Raw genomic sequence first — 21,996 nt, forward strand, 5'->3', positions numbered from 1 at the left:
ACAAAATAGTTGAAGAAGCACATGCAGTGGCTGATAGGGAAAACAGATCTGCCAATAAGAATAGGCTATAGATAGTCTTGACCATTTGGGACCTCTTGGCTATTTTGCTCAGGACCGGTTATAGCCAAGACTTAATCAATATTTTGTTATGTCTCATTTATTGATATGGATATAGCCTCTGCATGATGGGGTTGCGCAATGCAAATGGCTATAACAAGCCTACATACAAAGTGGAATTCACAATACAACAGTCAAAATGCCTAATATAAGGCCTACAGTCCATGCTCCCAAATACTGGAAAAAGTGTAATTCATTAGGTTACATGATCACCACAGTTGCCCCACACGGCTATAAAAATTAATTATGCAATTATATGGCCATTAAATAACACACAGCAGAATGGCATATTTAGATAGTGGAATAGGCCGAGCCTAAATCATATTTACTTTCTATTTTGCAGCTCAGGCGGTTATTCTGGACAAGGCTCTTCTGTATCTTTATAGTATCATTCTCACACAAGTCATTTGCTGAAGGACCAAGCCTATACTACGCCATCTAGTTGTATTACGTTGTTATTGAATGTCGTTCTAAAACAAGCTCTTGACATTTATTTTGGAAATGAAACCGGAAGCTGCAAAGCAACTCTAACGTCTGGGCTAGAGTTGCTTGATTGACTAGCTACATTCAGTTCATGTCCTTTACAGATGCCACATTCCTGACAAAAGTTTGTACGTAAAAAAAGATCTGTAACCGAGTTAAGGGAGACATAGTAAGAATTGAACGTGTAAATGTTAATTCATAGTCGTAACATTGGGTTTGTACGTTTACAGATCAAATTTAACAGTTCGTTTCATGTTTCACGCATGGCTTTTCTTACAATCCTAACAATTTACGTATGGATTTTCTTACGATCCTAACGATACATACATTCAACCTTTTGGCAGCTATCTGGCTCCATAACTGTGCACCCGCCATCTTTCCTTTCTAATTCACAAGAGGCTGAAACTAGAGATCTGCATATAATGACGAGATGCTCATGTCTCGGCCCTAACATTGGGAGTCTTTGTCCCAAAGGCGGGAAGGCAGGCAACAAGTTTAGGTCTGCATATTATTCCCATAGAAACGCATTGGTCTTATTTATACTGGACATATTTTGTCAAGAGAGCCCTCTCGCTTTGCCTCTTCCTCTGCTGAAACTATATCACTGTAGAAAGCACCCGAGCGAGCAAAACAGCACCCCTCTATATGTAGCCATTATGTCTCAGTATTGGTAGACCATGTGTCTGATGCTGTCTGGCCAGAAATCGTATGACATGCCATATTCTTTTGGTCCAGACAGCATCAGATACATGGTCTACCCATACTGAGACAGAGGGGTGCTGTTTCACTCGCTCGGATGCTTTAACTGAGATTGATGCGTCTTTCTGTCGCGCATGTCTCGGTCAATATTTAAATATTTTATTTTGATGGGCAAGAAGGTACGGTAGGGCGGGTCAGGCCCCTTTAACGCCGGCCCTGTATGTTGCACTATAGTCTATATTTCTTAAGAAAATTCATAATTAAAGACCCAGTCCAGTAAATAACTATATTTGTCTGTTTTATATATATTGTAACAACCCTGGGTTTATAAGCGTAAATATCGACTCTGCCGCTCGAGCATGCTTTTGGGGCACAGTCAATAGCACGCTGGTGCTTGTTTCATTACTTTGGTGTCAGAAGTGATCGGACCTTGCATCCACGAACGTGTGTGTGCTTGGCCGGTGAGCGCGTTCCTGTAAGACGTAGAGTCGCAAGCTAGCGCGAGGATGCGCTCTTCGAAAGGAGGGAGTTGTGTAACGATCCTGGGTTTATAAGCGAGGATATCGACACTGTCGATCGAGCATGCTTTTGGGGCACAGTCGATAACACGCTGGACTTCGGGCTAAAAGGTTGAGGTTGGAATAATACTGTGAAATTATGAAAATGATGATAATGCCCTTTTAGTGTAAGAGCTGTTTGAAAAGTTTCTAAACCCCTCTGCCAATAACAGCTAGGTTTCAGTTTTCCCCTTGCCACTCCCTGACAATCCTATCAAAATTCTTGCTTGAGAAATTGCTATTCTCTCTTTTTGTTTATTTTTGACCATTTTAAGGTACTTAATTGTTACCCAGAAATGATTTGATATTGACATAAAAACAGCTGCATTGGACCTTTAACCGTCTGCATTGAAGAAAATAATGTATATCGATGGCATGATATGCAATCTCTGAATCCTCTCACATTCTTTCTTTTGTTAGTGCTACTCAATCAATAAAGGGAATTTGTGATCAACACTGCCACATAATTGCAAAGCAAAGAGCCAGAGATGATAACAAGTGAATCAATCATAACACAAGGGAAAGATGAAACTGTTTCTGATGAACAAAGCAGTAGCTGATGACCCAGAGGGTTCCTTGAAACAAGATACTTCCTGCTCTTTTTCATCTCAGTAGAAAGCAAAGAAAAATAACATTTCAGTGGAACACAACTACAGATATCTTAAGTATATTTTCATATTCCTCCTGTTTGAGAATGAATGGAGAACAATGTCACAGCTCCAGCTGTGAATGCTCTGAAACAGATAATACGCCTTAGAAAATAAGCTGTTCACCTACTGTACATTCTGTTGCAACCAAGAGATAATTTTATGAAATAAGCACACTAACTAACCCTACCATCATAGCACTGGTCTTACCTGTTCATCTCCTCCAAACAGTCTGTGGCAAAGAAGAAACTCTTGATTTTGGGATGGCAGGCTTTGAAGGCACTGTAACGGAAGCAGAAAAAAGATCCATTTAGTTTTGCATAATTCCATTCCATTAGCCTTAGATCCAGACCACGTGGTACAATACGAGCTTCAGAGCATTTGGTAATGGCCAAATAAGTGTACTGTATATGCGATGTGCTTATCACCGCTGTAGTCTCTGTAATAGTGGACATGAGGCCTGGCTGGCTGGCACACGCCACACCTAGCCAGTTGACCCCTCTCTGATCCCTATGTGACCCAATCAGCTTCTCAGGTGGAAACAGACACCTATTACTTCTACTACTTTGTGCCACAGCTATTTAAAACTATTATTATGAAAATAAAATAGTCATGCCACGCAACAGCATCCTCTGTTTATGTGTTGTCCCTTTGAAGCCAAACATAAGCACTCGTGCTGGCAATAATGTATGATGTGCTTGTTTCTGTGTTTCATTTAGGCTTTGTGTTTTCGTTTAAATCCCCAGATTCACTAAAAGTTTGAGAGACAAAATAAAACATGAATCCCAAAAACACTCACTGTTTCCTTCTGCATTCAATCGCTCGATCTATTCGGAACTCAGGTAGGCTGATGAAACCTTCAGCCTTCTCGTCCTAGGAAAGGAGAGGTAAGGGAAATAAGAAGCAATGCATTGCCATATGCCTGTAGAGATGACACACCTCATTAAGTATACCAAACATACTGGAATATGCTGTACACTACATGTCACTTCAACATACAGTGCCTTCAGAAAGTATTCACACCCCTTGACATTTCCCACATTTTGTTGTGTTACATCCTGAATTTATTATGGATTAAATTGAGATTTTGTGTCACTGGTGTACACACAATAACCATAATGTCAAAGTGGGATTATGTTTTTAGAAATGTTTACAAATAAATTAAAAGCTGAAATGTTGAGTCAATATGTATTCAACCCTTTTGTTATGGCAAGCCGAAATAAGTTCAGGAGTAGAAATGTGCTTAATAAGTCACATGGACTCACTCTGTGTGCAATAATAGTGTTTAACATGATTTTTTTATCTCTGTACTCCACACACAATTATCTGTAAGGTCGATCAGTCAAGCAATGAATTTCAAACACAAATTCAATTACATTTGAGCAGGTGCTGGAGGCAAAAGGCAAAACTGGAGAAACAGGAAAGAAATCTCTGCACACTACCAGTCATATGCCAATTTATTTTAATATAGCTGAGCTTTCGGTGAGTCGACCTTCATCAGAGCATATCTCCACAAACAATAGTGGGACAAATAAGGCCATACAGCGAGCCAGAGCCAGAGAGCAGGACAATAACATTAAGCACCAAATATACACTGGAGTTGCATACCAAGACGACGTTGAATGTTCCTGAGTGGCATAGTTAGGGTTTTGACTTAAAATCGGCTTGAAAATCTTTTACAAGACTTGAAAATGGCTGTCTAGCAATGATCAACAACCAACTTGACAGAGCTTGAAGAATTAAAAAAATAATAATGTGCAAATGTTGTACAATCCAGGTGTGCAAAGCTCTTAGAGACTTACCCAGAAAGACTCACAGCTGTAATCGCTGCCAAAGGTGATTTTCACATATATTGACTCAAGGGTTGTTGACTACTTATGTAAATTAGATATTTATGTATTTAATTTTCAATCAATTTGCTAACATTTCTAAAATCATGTTTTCACTTTGTCATTTTGGGGTATTGTGTGTAAATGGGTCAGGAAACATCCATTTTGAATTCAGGCTGTAACACATCAAAATGTGGAATAAGTCAAGGGGTATGAATATTTTCTGAAGACACTGTAAATGGTTCAGTATCTGGAATATGGCCTGTAGTGTTGCTATATCTGACAAATCTGCAGATCGTGTTGGTAAACAGCAAGCCTGTTGTGGATAAGAGAAAATAAAGTAATGTTTGACAGCTGTATTGTACTGTCAGAGAGCAGCTTACATTCTGGTTGGTGTACCAGTAGAGCGAGGAGTCCTTGAGGATGAACCAGTACTTCTTCCACTTCTGGGTGAAGTAGCCCTTGGCATCCTTCTTCTTCCACAGCCAGCCCTCACAGTCCCCATGGCCCAGGTCCTTACAGGAGATACGCCTGCGGCTAGCGCTAGTCAGAGAACCTGGGTGGAGAGCAGGATATCCCAGGAAATTCTTAGAGACACATGGACACACTAAACATTCCCTGGATGATACTGTATCCTTAATACTAACATCATTCCAACCCCATCACAAATCCTAATATAAAAGAAAACTATTGACAAAGGTTCACCAAAAGAAACCTCACAGTGAATGGGTTTATCCCTCATGTCTTACCTTTGGTTCTCTTTTTGGTCTTAGTCCTTAAAGACGCATAGTGAAATGACTGCAAGGAGAGGAAAGAAGAGAGGGTTTGATTAGAAGAGGTGTCTAAAGTACAGTACTCATATTAGGGGAGTAACAGTAGTATTAACTGTTTCATATAATTTGCTTTACCTTCCTCATGGATGAGCCTCCTTGTCTCTCGATGCCAAAACTAGCATACCTGCGGAAAGGGAAGATCAGGTGAGTAAGCATTCAACAAAATGGAGGCTAACCCTCTTTATCTGGGGATAAGCTGATCCTGTACTGCTATCAATGTAAGGATACTATTCATAAATAAAGGGTAGAATTATAACTTGATATCTATGTGAGTAAAATACTAAAGCATATATTCCATTGACATCAGTGCATGAGTTACATACATGAAACATTGATTTGTTTGAGTGTATCTCATGCTAGAATTCGTCCCAAAGAACTTAGTCCCCATTTCAGCATCTTTATCCTCCCCAGGGCTGGCCTGAATTCCCATCTGGACATGGCTCTACTGACAGATGGTACCATGCATGGTACTGGAACATGGACAATGACTGAAGAAATGGACATCACATATCATTCTCAATCTAAGTTTCACTACTTACTTTTGTGATATACTAGATGTAGATTTTCTACTGGATGTCAGTGTATTAGGTAAAGCAAGTATGTGTAGCATGCAGTGGACTGTATGTGTCACGACTTCCGCCAAAGTTGGTGCCTCTCCTTGTTCAGGCGGCGGTCGACGTCACCGGCTTTCTAGTCTCCACCGATCTACATTTCTTTTTCCTTTTGTTTGGTCTTGATTGTACACACCTGGTTTTCATTACGTTATAATTTATTCCCTATTTAACCCTCTGGTTCCATCATGGTTTTGAGCGTGTTTATTGTTGTCAAGTTGTCTCGTTTATGTGCTCTGGAATTTTGTTCTCCTTGATGGAAGATTGTTTATTGAGTAAAGGTACGATTATTACTCATCATCTCTGTGTCCTGCGCCTGACTCCGCCTTATCCACATCACCTAGACTATTGACAGAAACACGCACCTCTAATGGAGTCAGCAGGTGCACACAGCCCTCCTCTACCTGTGGAGGAGCGCGTCCAGCAGCATGCGACTATGTTGCAAAGTCTCGGCACAGCCATGGATCGCGTGCTGCAAACCATGGAGCGATGGGAGATATGGGGGTTTTCCAGCAACCTCATCATCACCCCAGCTCCCACAACAACCCACCCCGCTGTCCACCCCTCCTTCACCTGGATCCAGTGGGATTCGACTCGCGCTCCCGAGGGTATATGATGGAACGGCTGCCGGGTGCCAAGGGTTCCTACTCCAGCTGGAGCTCTACCTGGCAACTGTTCACTCGACTCCTTCGGGACGCGATAGTGTGAATGCCCTCATCTCCTGTCTGACTGGTAAAGCACTTGAATGGGCCAACGCCATTTGGGGAAGGGAAGGACCGACGTTGGACAACTATGAGGATTTCACCCACCGCTTCCGGGATGTTTTCAATCATCCACCTGAAGGGAGAGCGGCAGGGGAACGCTTGTATCATCTCAGACAGGGGATGACCGTGCTGCTGCTAAAGTGTAAACTGTTCTGCCTGCGGCTATGGAACCCTGACCTGTTCACCGGACGTGCTACCTGTCCCAGACCTGCTGTTTTCAACTCTCTAGAGACAGCAGGAGCGGTAGAGATACTCTTAATGATCGGCTATGAAAAGCCAACTGACATTTACTCCTGAGGTGCTGACTTGCTGCACCCTCGACAACTACTGTGATTATTATTATTTGACCATGCTGGTCATTTATGAACATTTGAACATCTTGGCCATGTTTTGTTATAATCTCCAGCCGGCACAGCCAGAAGAGGACTGGTCACTCCTCATAGCCTGGTTCCTCTCTAGGTTTCCTCCTAGGTTTTGGCCTTTCTAGGGAGTTTTTCCTAGCCACCGTGCTTCTACACCTGCATTGCTTGCTGTTTGGGGTTTTAGGCTGGGTTTCTGTACAGCACTTTGAGATGTCAGCTGATGTAAGAAGGGCTATATAAATAAATTTGATTTGATGAGGGGCACACAAGACTTCGCTCTGGACTTCGAACTCTGGCCGCCAGCGTGGGATGGAATGAGTGTGCCCTGATCGACCACTACAGGTGTAGTCTACGCGAGGACGTTTATAGGGAGCTAGCCGGCAGGGACACCACCCTTACCTTTGACCAGCTGGTGGACCTATCCATCCGGCTGGATAACCTGTTGGCCTCCCGCGGACGTAAGGATCGGGGTCCGTCAGTTCCATCCCCCAGCACCTCCGATCCGATGGAGCTAGGAGGGGCTGCTATGAGGGGGACCGGAGGAGTGGCCATTCCCTGCACCACCTGTGGCCGCAGAGTGCACACTGCTGGTCGGTGCTGGGGAGGTTCCCCAGGGAGTCGAGGCAGCAGGCAGGGCACTGGTGGATCATCCCAGGTGAGTAGGCACCCGACTCACCCAGAGCTCCCTGTTGCGTACATGTGTGTATGTATAAAATTTCCTGAGGTTTCCCCGCATTCCCAGCATAAGGCGCAAGTAGATTCAGCCGCAGCTGGGAACTTTATTGACCGTCCATTTGCACTTAGATTAGGGATTCCTATTGTTCCTGTTGATGTGCCCTTCCCTGTTCATGCCTTTAGATAGTCGTCCTTTAGGGTCGGGGCTGATTAGGGAGGTCCTGATAACGCAGGAGGGTCATGAGGAGAGAATTAGTCTCTTTCTGATCGAGTCTCCTGCTTTCCCTGTGATGTTGGGGCTTCCCTGGTTGGCCTATCATGACCCCACTATTTAGTGGGGACAGGGGGCTCTTAAGGGATGGTCACGTCAGTGCTCAGGGAGGTGTGTAGGTGTTTCCATAGGTGCAACTACGGTGGAGAGTCCAAACCAGGTCTCCACCATGCACATCCCCCCTGAATATGCCGATTTGGCTCTCGCTTCTGTAAGAAGAAGGCGGCTCAACTACCACCTCATCAACAGGGGGATTATGCAATAAATCTCCTGGTAGACGCAGCACTTCCCAGGAGTCACGTGTATCCTCTGTCACAGGAGGAGACGGCGGCTATGGAAACATATGTCTCCGAATCTCTGGGACAGGGATACAATCGGCCTTCCACTTCACCTGCCTCCTCGAGTTTCTTTTATGTGAAGAAGAAGGATGGAGGTTTACGCCCGTGTATTGACTATCGAGGTATAAAACAGATCACGGTGAAATACAGCTACCCGCTGCTTCTCATCGCCAGTGTGACAGAGTCATTGCACGGGCGCACTTCTTCACAAAATTGGATCTCAGGAGCGCTTACAACCTGGTGCGTATCCGGGAGGGGGATGAGTGGAAGACGGCATTTAGTACCACCTCTGAGGACTATGAGTACCTCGTCATGCCGTACGGGTTGATGAATGCTCCATCAGTCTTCCAATCCTTTGTAGACAAGATTTTCAGGGACCTGCACGGGCAGGGTGTAGTGGTGTATATAGATGACATTCTATTATACTCCGCTACACGCGCCGAGCATGTGTCCCTGGTGCGCAAGGTGCTTGGTCGACTGTTGGAGCATGACCTGTACGTCAAGGCTGAGAAATGTCTGTTCTTCCAGCAGTCCATCTCCTACCTAGGGTACCGCCTGTCCGCGACAGGGGTGGAAAATGACCGCATTTCAGCCGTGCGTAATTGGCCGACTCCAACCACGGGAAAGGAGGTGCAGCGGTTCTTAAGGTTTGCCAACTACTACCGGAGGTTTATCCGGGGCTTTGGTCAGGTAGCGGCTCCCATCACCACCTTGCTAAGGGGGAACCGGTGCGACTGCAGTGGTCAGCTAGGGCGGACAGGGCTTTTTGTCACCTGAAGGCTCTGTTTATCTCGGCTCCCGTGCTGGCTCATCCTGATCCCTCTTTGGCATTTATAGTAGAGGTGGACGCGTCCAAGGCTGGGATAGGAGCTGTGCTGTCTCAGCGCTCGGGTACACCACCAAAGCTCTGCCCCTGTGCTTTCGAAGAAGCTCAGCCCTGCGAAGCAAAACTATGATGTGGGGGATCGGGAGCTGTTGGCTGTTGTCAAGGCTCTGAAGGCGAGGAGGCATTGGCTTGAGGGGGCTAAACACCCTTTCCTCATTTGGACTGACCACCACAATCTGGAGTACATCTGGGCGGCGAGGAGACTGACCACTCGCCAGGCAAGGTGGGCCATGTTTTTCACCCTTTTCTACAGACCAGGTTCCCAACACGCTAAGGCAGACGCACTGTCCCGGATGTATGACGCAGAGAAGCGGTCCACGGACCCCACTCCCATACTTCCGGCTTCTTGCCTGGTGGCACCGGTGGTATGGGAGGTGGACGCGGACATCGAGCGGGCGTTACGTACAGAGCCCACTCCCACCCAGTGTCCAGTTGGGCTTCTGTACGTTCCGTCTGATGTCCGCGATCGTTTAATCTGTTGGGCCCACACGTCACCCTCCTCTGGTCATCCTGGCATCGGTCGGACAGTGCGCTGTCTTAGTGGAAAGTACTGGTGGCCCACTTTAGCTAAGGACGTGAGGGTTTATGTTTCCTCCTGCTCGGTGTGCGCCCAGTGCAAGGCACCTAGACACCTGCCCAGAGGGAAATTAAACCGCTACCCGTTCCACAACGGCCGTGGTCGTTGGATTTCGTGACGGATCTATCGGTGGATTTCGTGACTGATCTTCCTCCGTCAAAGGGAAACACCACGATCCTGGTCATTGTGGATAGGTTTTCTAAGTCCTGCCGTCTCCTTCCTTTGCCCGGTCTCCGTACGGCTCTACAGACTGCGGAGGCCCTGTTCACCCACGTCTTCCGGCACTACGGGGTGCCTGAGGATATAGTTTCTGATAGGGGTCCCCAGTTCACGTCTAGGGTCTGGAGGGCGTTTATGGAATGCCTGGGGGTCTCGGTTAGCCTCACCTCAGGTTTTCACCCCGAGAGTAACGGGCAGGTGGAGAGAGTTAACCAGGATGTGGGTAGGTTTCTGCGGTCCTATTGCCAGGACCGGCTGGGGGAGTTGTTGGCTTTTGTCCCCTGGGCAGAGATGGCCTAAAACTCCCTCCGCCACTAACCTATCTCCTTTCCAGTGTGTACTAGGTTATCAGCCGGTTCTGGCACCGTGGCATCAGAGCCAGATCGAAGAACCTGCGGTGGACGAATGGTTTCGGCGCTCGGAGGAAACATGGGTCGCTGCCCATGTGCGTCTGCAACGGGCCATCAGGCGGCAGAAGGCGAGCACCGACCGCCACCGCAGTGAGGCCCCGGTGTATGCACCGGGGGACCGGGTCTGGCTCCCGACCCGAAACCTACCCCTTCACCTGCCCTGCCGGACTGCCGGAAGCTGGGTCTGCAGTTTATGGGGCCATTTAAAGTCCTGAGGAGACTGAACAAGGTTTGTTATAGGTTACAGCTCCCCCCTGATTACCGTATTGACCACTCGTTCCATGTGTCTCTCCTCAGGCCAGTGGTGGCTGGTCCGCTCCAGCAGTCTGAGGTGCGGGAGGTTCCTCCGAGGGGGCCCCTGCGTATACTGTGCGAGCCATCATGGACTCAAGGCATCGGGCGAGGGGCCTTCAGTACCTTGTGGAGTGGGAGGGGTACGATATGAAGCTGCATGCCAAGGGTGGGGGGGGGGTTGGGGGGGGGTGGTACTGTCATGACTTCCGCCGAAGTTGGTGCCTCTTCTTGTTCGGGCTGTGTTCGGTGGTCGATGTCACCGGCTTTCTAGTTTCCACCGATCTACATTTATTTTTCCTTTTGTTTGGTCTTGATTGTACACACCTGGTTTCCATTACGTTATAATTTATTCCCTATTTAACCCTCTGGTTCCATCATGGTTTTGAGCGTGTTTATTGTTGTCTCGTTTATGTGCTCTGAAATTTTGTTCTCCTTGATGGAAGATTGTTTATTGAGTAAAGGTACGATTATTACTCATCTGTGTCCTGCGCCTGACTACGCCTTATCCACATCACCTAGACTATTGACAGTATGTGAAACACACAGCAGCTTTCCATTATACTGACACCTTGGTTTTAACATAATTACTCTAACACTGAGTGAGGCCTTCACCTATCCAGAAACTCTGTGTAAAACTGAGTGCTGGTGCATCCATTCTACCAATGAGAATGATCTAAAGCGTGATACATTTCTATGTGGTCCCGTGTGGCTCAGTTGGTAGAGCATGGCGCTTGTAACGCCAGGGTTGTGGGTTCAATTCCCACGGGGGGACCAGAATGAATATGTATGAACTTTCCAAGTTGTAAGTCGCTCTGGATAAGAGCGTCTGCTAAATGACTTAAATGTTAAATGTTAAATGTAAAAATAATGTATTGCCTCCAGCAAGTGAAAGAAGCAACCTAAACCACAGAGCAGGTGGCAGGAAATCAGGTTCAGCCAGTCTCTGTGTCTCAGTAGAACTCAGCACGACGCAACATGAACCACTCAGGGAATGTGCTACTCATGCTGGCTATCTATGATGACCTTATTAGCACTCATCACTGTAACAATGGCTGAGAGGAATTCTCTACTGCCAGACCCCCATTTTAAACCTACATGGTTGGAGCACCCACTTTTAATTTTTTTATTTATTTTACCGTTATTTTACCAGGTAAGTTGACTGAACACGTTCTCATTTGCAGCAACGACCTGGGGAATAGTTACAGGGGAGAGGAGGGGGATGAATGAGCCAATTGTAAACTGAACACTGACTATGGGTAAGGTGTTGAATTGGGTAGGATTGTAGCATAAATTGAAACAAAGCACAGTGTTTTTTTAAATAGAAACAGGAAATAAGATTTAGGTCAAGGAAAGGTAGAGGAAATGTGTTCTGCTTGGCAACCCTCATGATTTATGTTAAAATCTCCTTCTCTTGAGGCCTATTGGCCAATTCAATTAAAGAGATGCTCCATAGCTTTTGTATAATTTCAGCCAGTAATTTTGCAAGTAGTGCTCATGAGCCATAACTGGTCCCCAAAAATGTTACACAATTATGTAGTACATCATCCGTTTCGTATGATATGTTTCGTACCGCAATTTTAAGCAATTCGTATGATATGTTACTAATTCCAATTCGTACAATATGTTAGGAATTTGTAAGTGCGTGAGGTCCCAGACTGCATCTATAAGTTAATACATTGTAACAACACACTGAAGGTAAAAAGTCCTCTCTACTAGAATAATTTAAATGATGGTATGCAGGATGACGGAAATTTACTTCACTCACAAGAAGCAGAAATGGGTAACTAATACAAAGCATTCACAAGATAAATTATCTATCAATTACATTTTGATCATTTATGAAAAACTCTCAATTTACTTCAGAGGAAATTATACCAATCAATTTCAAAGTAGCACAACTTGCCTCCATAGCTGAAGCAAAAAAACTCCCACACATCAATTTCTGAATCAGCAAATAAATCCATGTTCCTCACAAAACCATGGCAATATTCTCTGGCCATTGAGTTGGCCTGTCCCGTTGATCCCCATGGAGAAGTAATGCTCACTCACCTGTCAGTGTCAGCTCTCAGTGTGTCTCCAGCTCTCTGTGGAAAGGTAAAGAGCAGATTAGCGCATCACAGAAAGCGAGAGAGAGAGATCACAGCGCACTGTTATCTCAGAGCGTGGCTTTTGTTTCCTGTTGTGACCAAGCAGGCAGATCAGTAGATCAGGGGAAGGTAGAGTCCCTGGGCCCAGGCAGAAACCATGGGGTGTCTGGGGTTGTGGAAATAGAGGTGGTATGGGTGGCACTCTTCTGACTCACCTTTTATTTAATTTTGATTGTGACCTCAAAAAAGCTTAAACCACAGAAAAATGGCACTGCTCTGTGACACAAATAGGTTGAATCTGTATTGTCAGACCATTATGCCACTATGTCTGAGTGTTAAGCTATAATATCCTTCTTGAACTGGTGCAGATTGATAAAAAATAAATAGTAGCTGTGCTGACTCACGTGGTACATTGGCACAGTGTTGCTCTCAGGCAGTGAGAAGGGCAGGCCTTCTGGCGGTCCTGAGTCCAGTCTGACAGGCGGGGCCAGCAGGGATGGGCTGATGGGATAGCTGGGGCTGCTGGGGTTGTGACTCTTCTTGCGGGTACGCCGCCCAGTGTCCCGCTTGCATTCCCTGGACACGTCCGGCTCCTCCTGGATTACTAGGATCTTATCGTCATTCAGGTAACGTAGCAGGGAGTTGTCTGAGTCTAGCAGAGGTCAGGGAGGGAGGGAAAGAGGGGAGCAAAGTTGTGTCATTTGGAAGCCTAGAGAGGTAATTATATGTTCATTAGGAGGCCCAGAGTGCCTATCACTTTAAATGCTTGATGGCAAAACAACCTCTTACCAACAGTTTAGTGAAACAACATTTGGAATGGAAAAGAAAGTCAAAGTGAGAGCAGTCCTGAGGTAATGTTTCCCATTCTCACAGACCAGCATGTTTCCACAGAAACCAACCTCTGTTACGTGACCTCCTATCAGTGAGAGCAAGCCCCAACAGTGTGTGGTTTCAGAGCAGAGGGAGGCAGATATGTTTTTGCACTCGCTATTTATAACACAAGTCATGGGAGTGAGATGCTATCACTACAGCCCGCTCAACATAACTGCTGTACATAGTCTCACGAAGCTAAACAACACTGAAATCAGCCACGTGCAAAACAAAGATTAGGTTTTCAACTTAATTAATGCCTATATTTAGTTGATTGAATCTCCTTTTTAAAAATGTGATAGCTTCATCTTTATACAGTGCAGTTTGAAAAGAGTTCTAAATGCGCAATCATGTTTCTGTCAAGATTCAGTGGTAATGTCAAAAGAAACCAGTGTATGTGTGGCAGTTCCAGTGAAATTAATGAAAGAAGCAGGCGATTAGTTATGTGTTGTTGAAAGTGGGGACGGTGATTGGTCCTCATTAGGCGTCTGTACTTTGCAGACACAGTGAAGCCAAAGCTATTTCCTTCTCAAAGTCAAAGCATTTAAGGGGGGGACTGGGGAGACTGTCTGAACTGAAGGACCCACCTCTGCTACCTCTCTTGTACATATTTGGCTCCTTTGTCTCTGCCATCCAGTTGTAATCCGTTGGCATGGAAACTGGCCTGAGGTCACCTGGAAAGAAGTCCAAGTAGCATGTCAGCTAAGGTGTGAGTGGAGAGAGAGCTAGGAGTTGAGGGAAGACGGGGGGGCTGTCTCACTGAGAGGGATAGGAGAGGGTTGTAGAGAGAGATGGTGCGAGAGGAGTGGCTGTGCGTGGGTGGATGTCTGCATGACAGAGGTTAAAGTGCAGGCATGGCAGTAAGGGGTATAAGAGAAGTAGGTTATAGCATGGGAATCCAGTTGAAACTAAGTCATCTTTAGAGTGAAGGGAAAACGGTAGGCTTGTTGCACGTGTGTGAATGTGTGAGCATGAGAGACTGTGATGGAGCCATGTCATGGCACATGGTGCCTCCACAGACTGGGATGAGCGAAGCGTACCCTGCCTGGAGCCATTATGAGCTTGGAAGCAATCCACCCTCACTTCCCTGGCAGGCTGTTAACATGAAAAACACTCCGTCTGGCAGAGCCAAAGGGATTTATCCCTGCACCACTACACACTGTACAATACACAACAAACTGAGCCTCAACAGAGCCTCAACAGATCCTCAACAACCAGGAGGGGGCTGAAACAATGCATCGCCATCTCTCTGTCAGATGGACGGATAGAATACTGTACATTATCAACGGCTTTCAAAGACCTCCTTTCCTTGTCTCAGTGTTGGCAGACAGTGTGTCACTCACTAAAGATTCCAGAGTCATCCCGTGCAGTAATGTGAATGAGCTCATTATGTGAAGTGCAGACAGAGGTGGCATGTAGAATATTCATCGTGCTGCTGGCCATCCTACAGCTGCAGTGCTGCTGATGATGAAGGGGCAATGACAGGGGAAGGGGATGTCTGACTGTGGGGGTGGGGCTGGACTGTAAAAGGGAGAGGTTTATGTGAAACATAAATACGCTGGGGTGCATAATAATAATCTCTTCTATGCATAGCAATTGCCATGGGGCTTTACTGTACATTCTCCACGTGCCATTCACAGCTGGGTACACTGTATGATAATGCGCTTAAATGAAGGCAGGAGAGGGGAGTTACCCACCTCGCCTGGCATTCCACCCTTCAATGCTCCTCTAACATTAAACTACCGCCCAGATTGAAAAGGCTGGTTGGTAGGTAGTGCTACATATCTGGGCTGGGTAACTCACCATGGGTGGGTGTCCTGTCCCTCCGCCTGACCCCTGTGGAGCGGCCCCTGGTCTCATACTCCTGCCCCAGGGCCAGACAGTCCTCCTCCACCAATGTGAAGTACTTGCCCCCATCATGGTCCAGGTAGAAGCTGGGAGACTCCGAGCCTTTCATACCCATCTTTTCCAGACTGTACTTGTTGATGTCATCGCAGGACATGATACCTATCTCGTCTCTGTGATTGACAGGTATGGTTATGGAGAAGATCAGTCAGGTGCTAAAGGACTAAACAATGAAGTGAACATTAGATGTACAGTTGAAGTCGGAAGTTTACATACACCTCAGCCAAATACATTTAAACTCAGTTTTTTACCAATTCCTGACATTTAATCCTAGTAAAAATTCCCTGTCTTAGGTCAGTTAAGATCACCACTTTATTTTAATGTGAAATGTCAGAATAATAGTAGAGTGATTTATTTCAGCTTTTATTTCTTTCATCACATTCCCAGAAGTTTACACTCAATTAGTATTTGGTAGCATTGCCTTTAAATTGTTTAATTTGGGTCAAACGTTTCGGGTAGCCTTCCACAAGTTTCCTTAATTGCCACAACTTTGGAAATATGCTTGGGGTCATTGTCCATTTAGAAGACCCATTTACGACCAAGCTTTAACTTCCTGACTGATGTCTTGAGATGTTGCTTCAATATATCCACATAATTTTCCTGCCTCATGATGCCATTTATTTTGTGAAGTGCACCAGACCCTCCTGCAGCAAAGCACCCCCACAACATGATGCTGCCACCCCCATGCTTCACGATTGGGATGGTGTTCTTCGGCTTGCAAGCATCCCCCTTTTTCCTCCAAACATAACGATGGTCATTACGGCCAAACAGTTATATTTTTGTTTCGTCAGACCAGAGGACATTTCTCCAAAAAGTACGATCTTTGTCCCCATGTGCAGTTACAAACCATAGCCTGGCTTTTTTCTGGCTGTTTTGGAGCAGTGGCTTCTTCCTTGCTGAGCGGCCTTTCAGGGTATGTCAATATAGGACTCGTTTTACTGTGGATATAGATACTTTTGTACCCGTTTCCTCCAGCATCTTCACAAGGTCCTTTGCTGTTGTTCTGGAATTGATTTGCACTTTTCGTACCAAAGTACGTTCATCTCTAGGAGACAGAACGCGTCTCCTTTCTAAGCAGTATGACAGCTGCGTGGTCCCATGGTGTTTATACTTGTGTACTATTGTTTGTACAGATGAACGTGGTACCGTCAGGCATTTGGAAATTGCTCCCAAGGATGAACCAAACTTGTAGAGGTCTACAATTTCTTTTTCTGAGGTCTTGGCTGATTTCTTTTGATTTTCCCATGATGTCAAGCAAAGAGGCACTGAGATTGAAGGTAGGCCTTGAAATGGATCCACAGGTACATCTCCAATTGACTCAAATGATGTCAATTAGCCTATCAGAAGCTTCTAAAGCCATGACATAATTTTCTGGAATTTTCCAAAGCTGTTTTAAAGGCACAGTCATCTTAGAGTGTATGTAAACTTCGGACCCACTGACATTGTGATACAGTTAATTATAAGTGAAATAATCTGTCTGTAAACAATTGTTGGAAACATTACTTGTGTCATGCACAAAGTAGATGTCCTAACCGACTTGCCAAAACTATAGTTTGTTAACAAGAAATTTGTGGAGTGGTTGAAAAAGGAGTTTTAATGACTCCAACTTAAGTGTATGTAAACTTCTGACTTCAACTGTATGTATGGGGTTTTCTAGGCTCACCTGTGTCCATAAAGGCCAGAGACTGGGGACAAGATGAAGACGTCATGGCCACTGTCCAGTGTAGAGGACATCCCCATGGTCCCCATGCTGTTGGGCGGGGTGTTGGAGTCACTGTTGGGACTGGTGGGGATGGGCTGTAGGGACAAGGGTGGAGTCATGTAGACAGCAGGACTGTAGTAGTATGAGACAATTTCCTAAATGTACTAATTTTTCATTCATGAAATTCATGTAAAGATTCATGAGTAAAATCCTATAGAATAGCATACTCCATGTTTGAGCTAATAGAGGATTGTGGTGCAATGTCACACAGTTCACTTAACACAGTGGCACATAATAAACACTATGCTAGTGAAAAGGATAGGATGCTTTGTTGAATGAAGTTATTGAGACAAGGAGAGGATGTGAAGTGGCTCGTATTAGCAACAGCGATCTCGTCCATAGCAACCAAGAAATTCTTGAGAGAGGTCTGTTGGAAACTATGGAGGGGATAGCAACAAGACCCCTAGCAACAAGGGATTCTGTGATAACGACTATACATCATTAATGTCAAGATGTGTCAAGTGTGGTGAGCATGAACCATCTCTCCCCAGGAGATGCACTATGAAGTGTAACCTACTGTGATGACTAAACCCTTTGACCAACAACATCTGATTGATAAAGGTCCTGTGACCATCACCTTCCGATGTGAACATCTACATTTTCATATATTTTCCTTTTCCTCTTTCGAGTCTACTTCTAAGATGAATCAAATCAAATTTCATTTGTCACATGCGCTGAATACAACAGGTGTATAACTTACTGTGAAATTCTTAGTTAAAAGCCCTTAACCAACAATGCAGTTCAAGAAATATAATATTTACTAAATAAACTAAAGTTAAAAAAAATACAACTGCTGAACAATTTGATTAATTGTTCAGCAGTCTTATGGCTTCGGGGTAGAAGCTGTTAAGGAGCCTTTGGGTCCTAGACTTGACGCTCCGGTACCCCTTTGCCGTGCGGTAGCAGAGAGAACAGTCTATAACCTGGGTGACTGAGTCTTTGACAATTTTTGGGGATCTTCCTCTAACATCACCTAGTTTATAGGTCCTGGATGGCAGGAAGCTTGGCCCCACGCTGTACCGGTAAAACATCAATTTATCGCAATAATTTAAACAAAATGTCAAGAAAACTGTAGGCTGTTACACCAGCTGCTTTCAGAGGCAGTTTGAAACTTGGTAGTGAGCAGTGGTGTAAATTACTGAAGTAAAAGTACTTTAAAATACTACTTAAGTAGTTTTTTGAGCTATCTCTTTACTATTTATATTTTTGACAACTTTGGAACATTGCTGTGGGGAACATTGCTGTGGGGACTTGCTTCCATTCAGCCACAAGCATTAGTGAGGTCGGGCACTGATGTTGGGTGATTAGGCCTGGCGAGCTTAACACCAAATTCCTTACCCTACATTCCTTAATAAGAAACTAATGTACTTTTTACTCCATACATTTTCCCTGACACCAAAAAGTACTTGTTATATTTCAAATGCTTAGCATGACAGGAAAATGATCCAATTCACACACTTATCAAGAGAAGATCCCTAGTCATTCCTACTGCCTCTGATCTGGTGGACTCACTAAACAAAAACGTGTTAGACGAGTGTGCCCGTCTATCTACAAATCAAAAAATACAAGAAAATGGTGCCGTCTGCTTTGCTTAATATAAAGAATGTGAAATGATTTCAACTTTTACTTTTGATACTTTAGTATATTTTAGCAATTACATTTACTTTTGATACTTAAGTATATTTAAAACCAATTACTTTTAGACTTTTACTCAAGTAGTATTTTGCTGGGTGACTTTCACTTTTACTTGAGTCATTTTCTATTAAAGTATCTTTAGTTTTATGACAATTGGATACTTTTTCCACCACTGGTAGTGAGTGTGGCAACCGAGGACAGATGATTTTTATGCACTACGCACTTCAGCACTCGGCGGTTCCGTTCTGTGAGCTTGTGTGGCCTACCACTTTGCAGCTGAGACGTTGTTGCTCCTAGACGTTTCCACTTCACAATAACAGCACTGTGGACCGGGGCAGCTATAGCAGGGCAGAAATTTGATGAACTGACTTGTTGGAAAGGTGGCATCCTATGACAGTGCCAGGTTGAAAGTCAATGAGCTCTTCAGTAAAGGCCATTTTACTGACAATGTTTGTCTATTGAAATTGCATGGCTGTGTGCTCGATTTTATATACATGTCAGCAACGGGTGTGGCTGAAATATTCAATCCACTAATTTCAATGTGTGTCCACATACTTTTGTATGTTGCGAGTGAATTAACATGCACGGGTAGCCTAGTAAAGGAGCCCTTTGAAGTGATTGTTTGACAATTAGATGAAAAGTTATGCCACAATAAAAGATAATAGATTTTAAAAGTTAAATGACAAATCTTTATGACTAAGCCTATAAAATGGAGGCTTCAGAACATCTAGAGCTCACTCCTTCTACGGGAATTCTGTAATTAATAATAAATACCATTCTACAAGAAAATCTAAATAGAATCCATTTTATGTTCTTCTTCATTATTAATACATTACTACAAGAAAAGTAAAAAATATGGCCTAAATGTGTGTCAAAAGAAAATAGCCCAACTGTTAGATTGTTCATGTCTCTCAGACCAAAGCAAGATAAAACACAAATAATTCAATATGAAGCAGTGGGTTAGGAACGGGGCAAGAAACAAAACAAGAGATAAAAAGACACTACCGTACAAAATAATGATTAAAGCTGGTAGTCCTCCCACTATGTCTGTGTCCTATGAGTCTGACCACGGCAGCTGAGGGTTCTCCTGTATATTAGGGGTTCTCAAACTTTTTCATTCAGGCCCCCCTTCCAGCATTGGGGAACATCCCGCCCCCCTCCTGCATGTGTGCGCCATGTCTATTTCTATTTCTATGGGCACAAGCATTGTTCACACCCCTCTTGTTGGTGGAGAAAATCTTGCAGTTCTATACATTTTGCCATGTCTAATATGTATTTGTGTGATATTTTCATTTAAATTGTTATTTTAACCCTTATTTAACCAAGTAAGTTGACTGAGAACACATTCTCATTTACAGCAATAACCTGGGGAATAGTTACAGGGGAGAGGAGGGGGGATGAATGAGCCAATTGGAATCTTGACTCAAATATTTGAGTGACTAAAACATTAGAACAAGTTCTATGTGCTAAAAAATATAGCTAAAAAACATTAGCTGACATGGGTTAGTTGACCTGGACATTTCTGACAAGTTATAAATAGATCTCTAAGGTATGCAATGAATGATATGACAAGAGGAAAACTGATGATGACCTACCCAATTTCGAAATTGTACCTTGTGCATTCTACTACTACAACTTTCAAGAGTAAGTTGAAAGCCAGACTGAGTTCCGACCCCTCATGCCCCACAGTTTGGGAACCACTGCTGTATACTGGATGAACAGATGGCTAGGTTCACTCTTCATTGAGTTATTCACTATGGGAAACACTGAGTGCTTGATAGGAGTTTACTGAAGACTCATTTCAAATTCATCTCACATTATATTTGTCCTCTACTACCTGGATTTTCCATATGCTTCTCTGTCATCATATGATTCGTAAAGAGTTGATTTAATAATAGAACATGCCTACCCTTTCTCCAAGCCGTGTTGAGCTGTCGTGGTTTGACTCTTTCTGACTGAAACATCCATCATAAACAGTCCTGGGAGACAAAGTCACCCTAACAGTGTTCGTACCATATGTCAATGGCTCCTACAGCCACCCGGCATGCTGTCATTTAACTCTGAGGTGCTTCATTAACCAAACAGTGTTTGTGACTGATTGGTAACCTTTGTGTGTATTTGTTTGTTTTACCTGTAAGACTGCCAACAACGCCTGATTCCTCACGAAACTAGAACAAAAAAGGACCATGAATTGTGGGAATTTCCAGAAATTTTATCCATAGATGGGTCCTTTGGAGGAAGGATTATTTCTTAAAGAATAATTGAGAAATAATTAATTGAAGTTGGATTAATTGAAGAATACATAATATTTCATCTGTAGATGCTGGGTCGTTCCACAAAATGAGTGCCTTTTGCTTCCTTTGATATTTTAAGTAGAAATTGTGCACCAATATTGAATTTTAAAAGCCTGTTATGTTCAATTGAAGTGCCTTTTAATATAGACCACATGGAGAATTCAATCAATCTGAATTTTTATATGAATAAAGACATGTCCCTCCATACACACTCTCCAGGAAGATTTTAACCCACTTAAAGGGAAAGTTTACCTAAAATAAAAACAATCCCAAGTGATTCCATACATTAGGTGGAGTTTGTCTTCTCCTCCTCTCTTTCCCTGCAGTCTAGAACTAGAAAGCTGAAAAAATGGGTCACGTGACTCGTGATGTGTCTTTGTGCACTGCTAGCTCTGCTCAATTATCAGTCAAAGAGTGATTGAGAAAACCTCGAATTGTGGACAAATTCTTTGTTTTATTGAAAGCGTACAGCCAAATGAGCTATTTTTGGAGTAAGGAACTTTCCCACCCAAAATAATTGCAAATATTTTATATAATTATGTTATGTGGCTGACTGCAACAACAGCGGAGATGGGTAAAAACCGTGGAGATGGATAACACCTGTGCATGTGCGCTCTCCTGGGGCAAACTCTGTGACGTATATGCCCTTATTTGGAGCTTGACATCACAGATCAAATCAAACTTTATTTGTCACATGCGACCCGAATACAGCATATGTAGACCTTACTGTGAAATGCTTACTTACAAGCCCTTAACCAACAGTGCAGTTCAAGAAAGAGTTAAGAAAATATTTACCAAATAAACTAAAGTAAAAAAAATAATAAAAAGTAACACAATTAAATAACAGTAACGAGGCTATATATAGGGAGTA

At 44.0% G+C, this 21,996-nt stretch overlaps 1 protein-coding gene and 1 non-coding gene across 3 annotated transcripts in view; one reads left to right on the plus strand and one right to left on the minus strand.

Moving 5' to 3' along the window:
- The window catches only part of LOC129815918 (connector enhancer of kinase suppressor of ras 2-like), an 89,616-nt gene that overhangs the window by 21,952 nt on the left and 45,668 nt on the right, over window positions 1-21,996 (minus strand). Inside the window, exons 10-19 of one of the 2 annotated variants that reach the window (XM_055870133.1) lie at window positions 17,098-17,231; window positions 15,333-15,547; window positions 14,117-14,203; window positions 13,064-13,311; window positions 12,622-12,656; window positions 5,241-5,289; window positions 5,082-5,130; window positions 4,716-4,888; window positions 3,303-3,376; window positions 2,714-2,785 (exon numbers count right to left, since the gene is read on the minus strand). In XM_055870133.1, the coding sequence (XP_055726108.1) occupies window positions 2,714-2,785; window positions 3,303-3,376; window positions 4,716-4,888; window positions 5,082-5,130; window positions 5,241-5,289; window positions 12,622-12,656; window positions 13,064-13,311; window positions 14,117-14,203; window positions 15,333-15,547; window positions 17,098-17,231 (1,136 nt within the window). The remainder of the gene's footprint in view (window positions 1-2,713; window positions 2,786-3,302; window positions 3,377-4,715; window positions 4,889-5,081; window positions 5,131-5,240; window positions 5,290-12,621; window positions 12,657-13,063; window positions 13,312-14,116; window positions 14,204-15,332; window positions 15,548-17,097; window positions 17,232-21,996) is intronic. The other variant, XM_055870142.1, reaches the window with a different exon arrangement.
- trnat-ugu (transfer RNA threonine (anticodon UGU)) lies at window positions 11,270-11,346 on the plus strand. Its single transcript has one exon. It is a non-coding gene; the product is annotated as a tRNA-Thr (tRNA).

Source organism: Salvelinus fontinalis, chromosome 2, assembly GCF_029448725.1.
Source record: "Salvelinus fontinalis isolate EN_2023a chromosome 2, ASM2944872v1, whole genome shotgun sequence".
NCBI classification, from domain to species: domain Eukaryota; kingdom Metazoa; phylum Chordata; class Actinopteri; order Salmoniformes; family Salmonidae; genus Salvelinus; species Salvelinus fontinalis.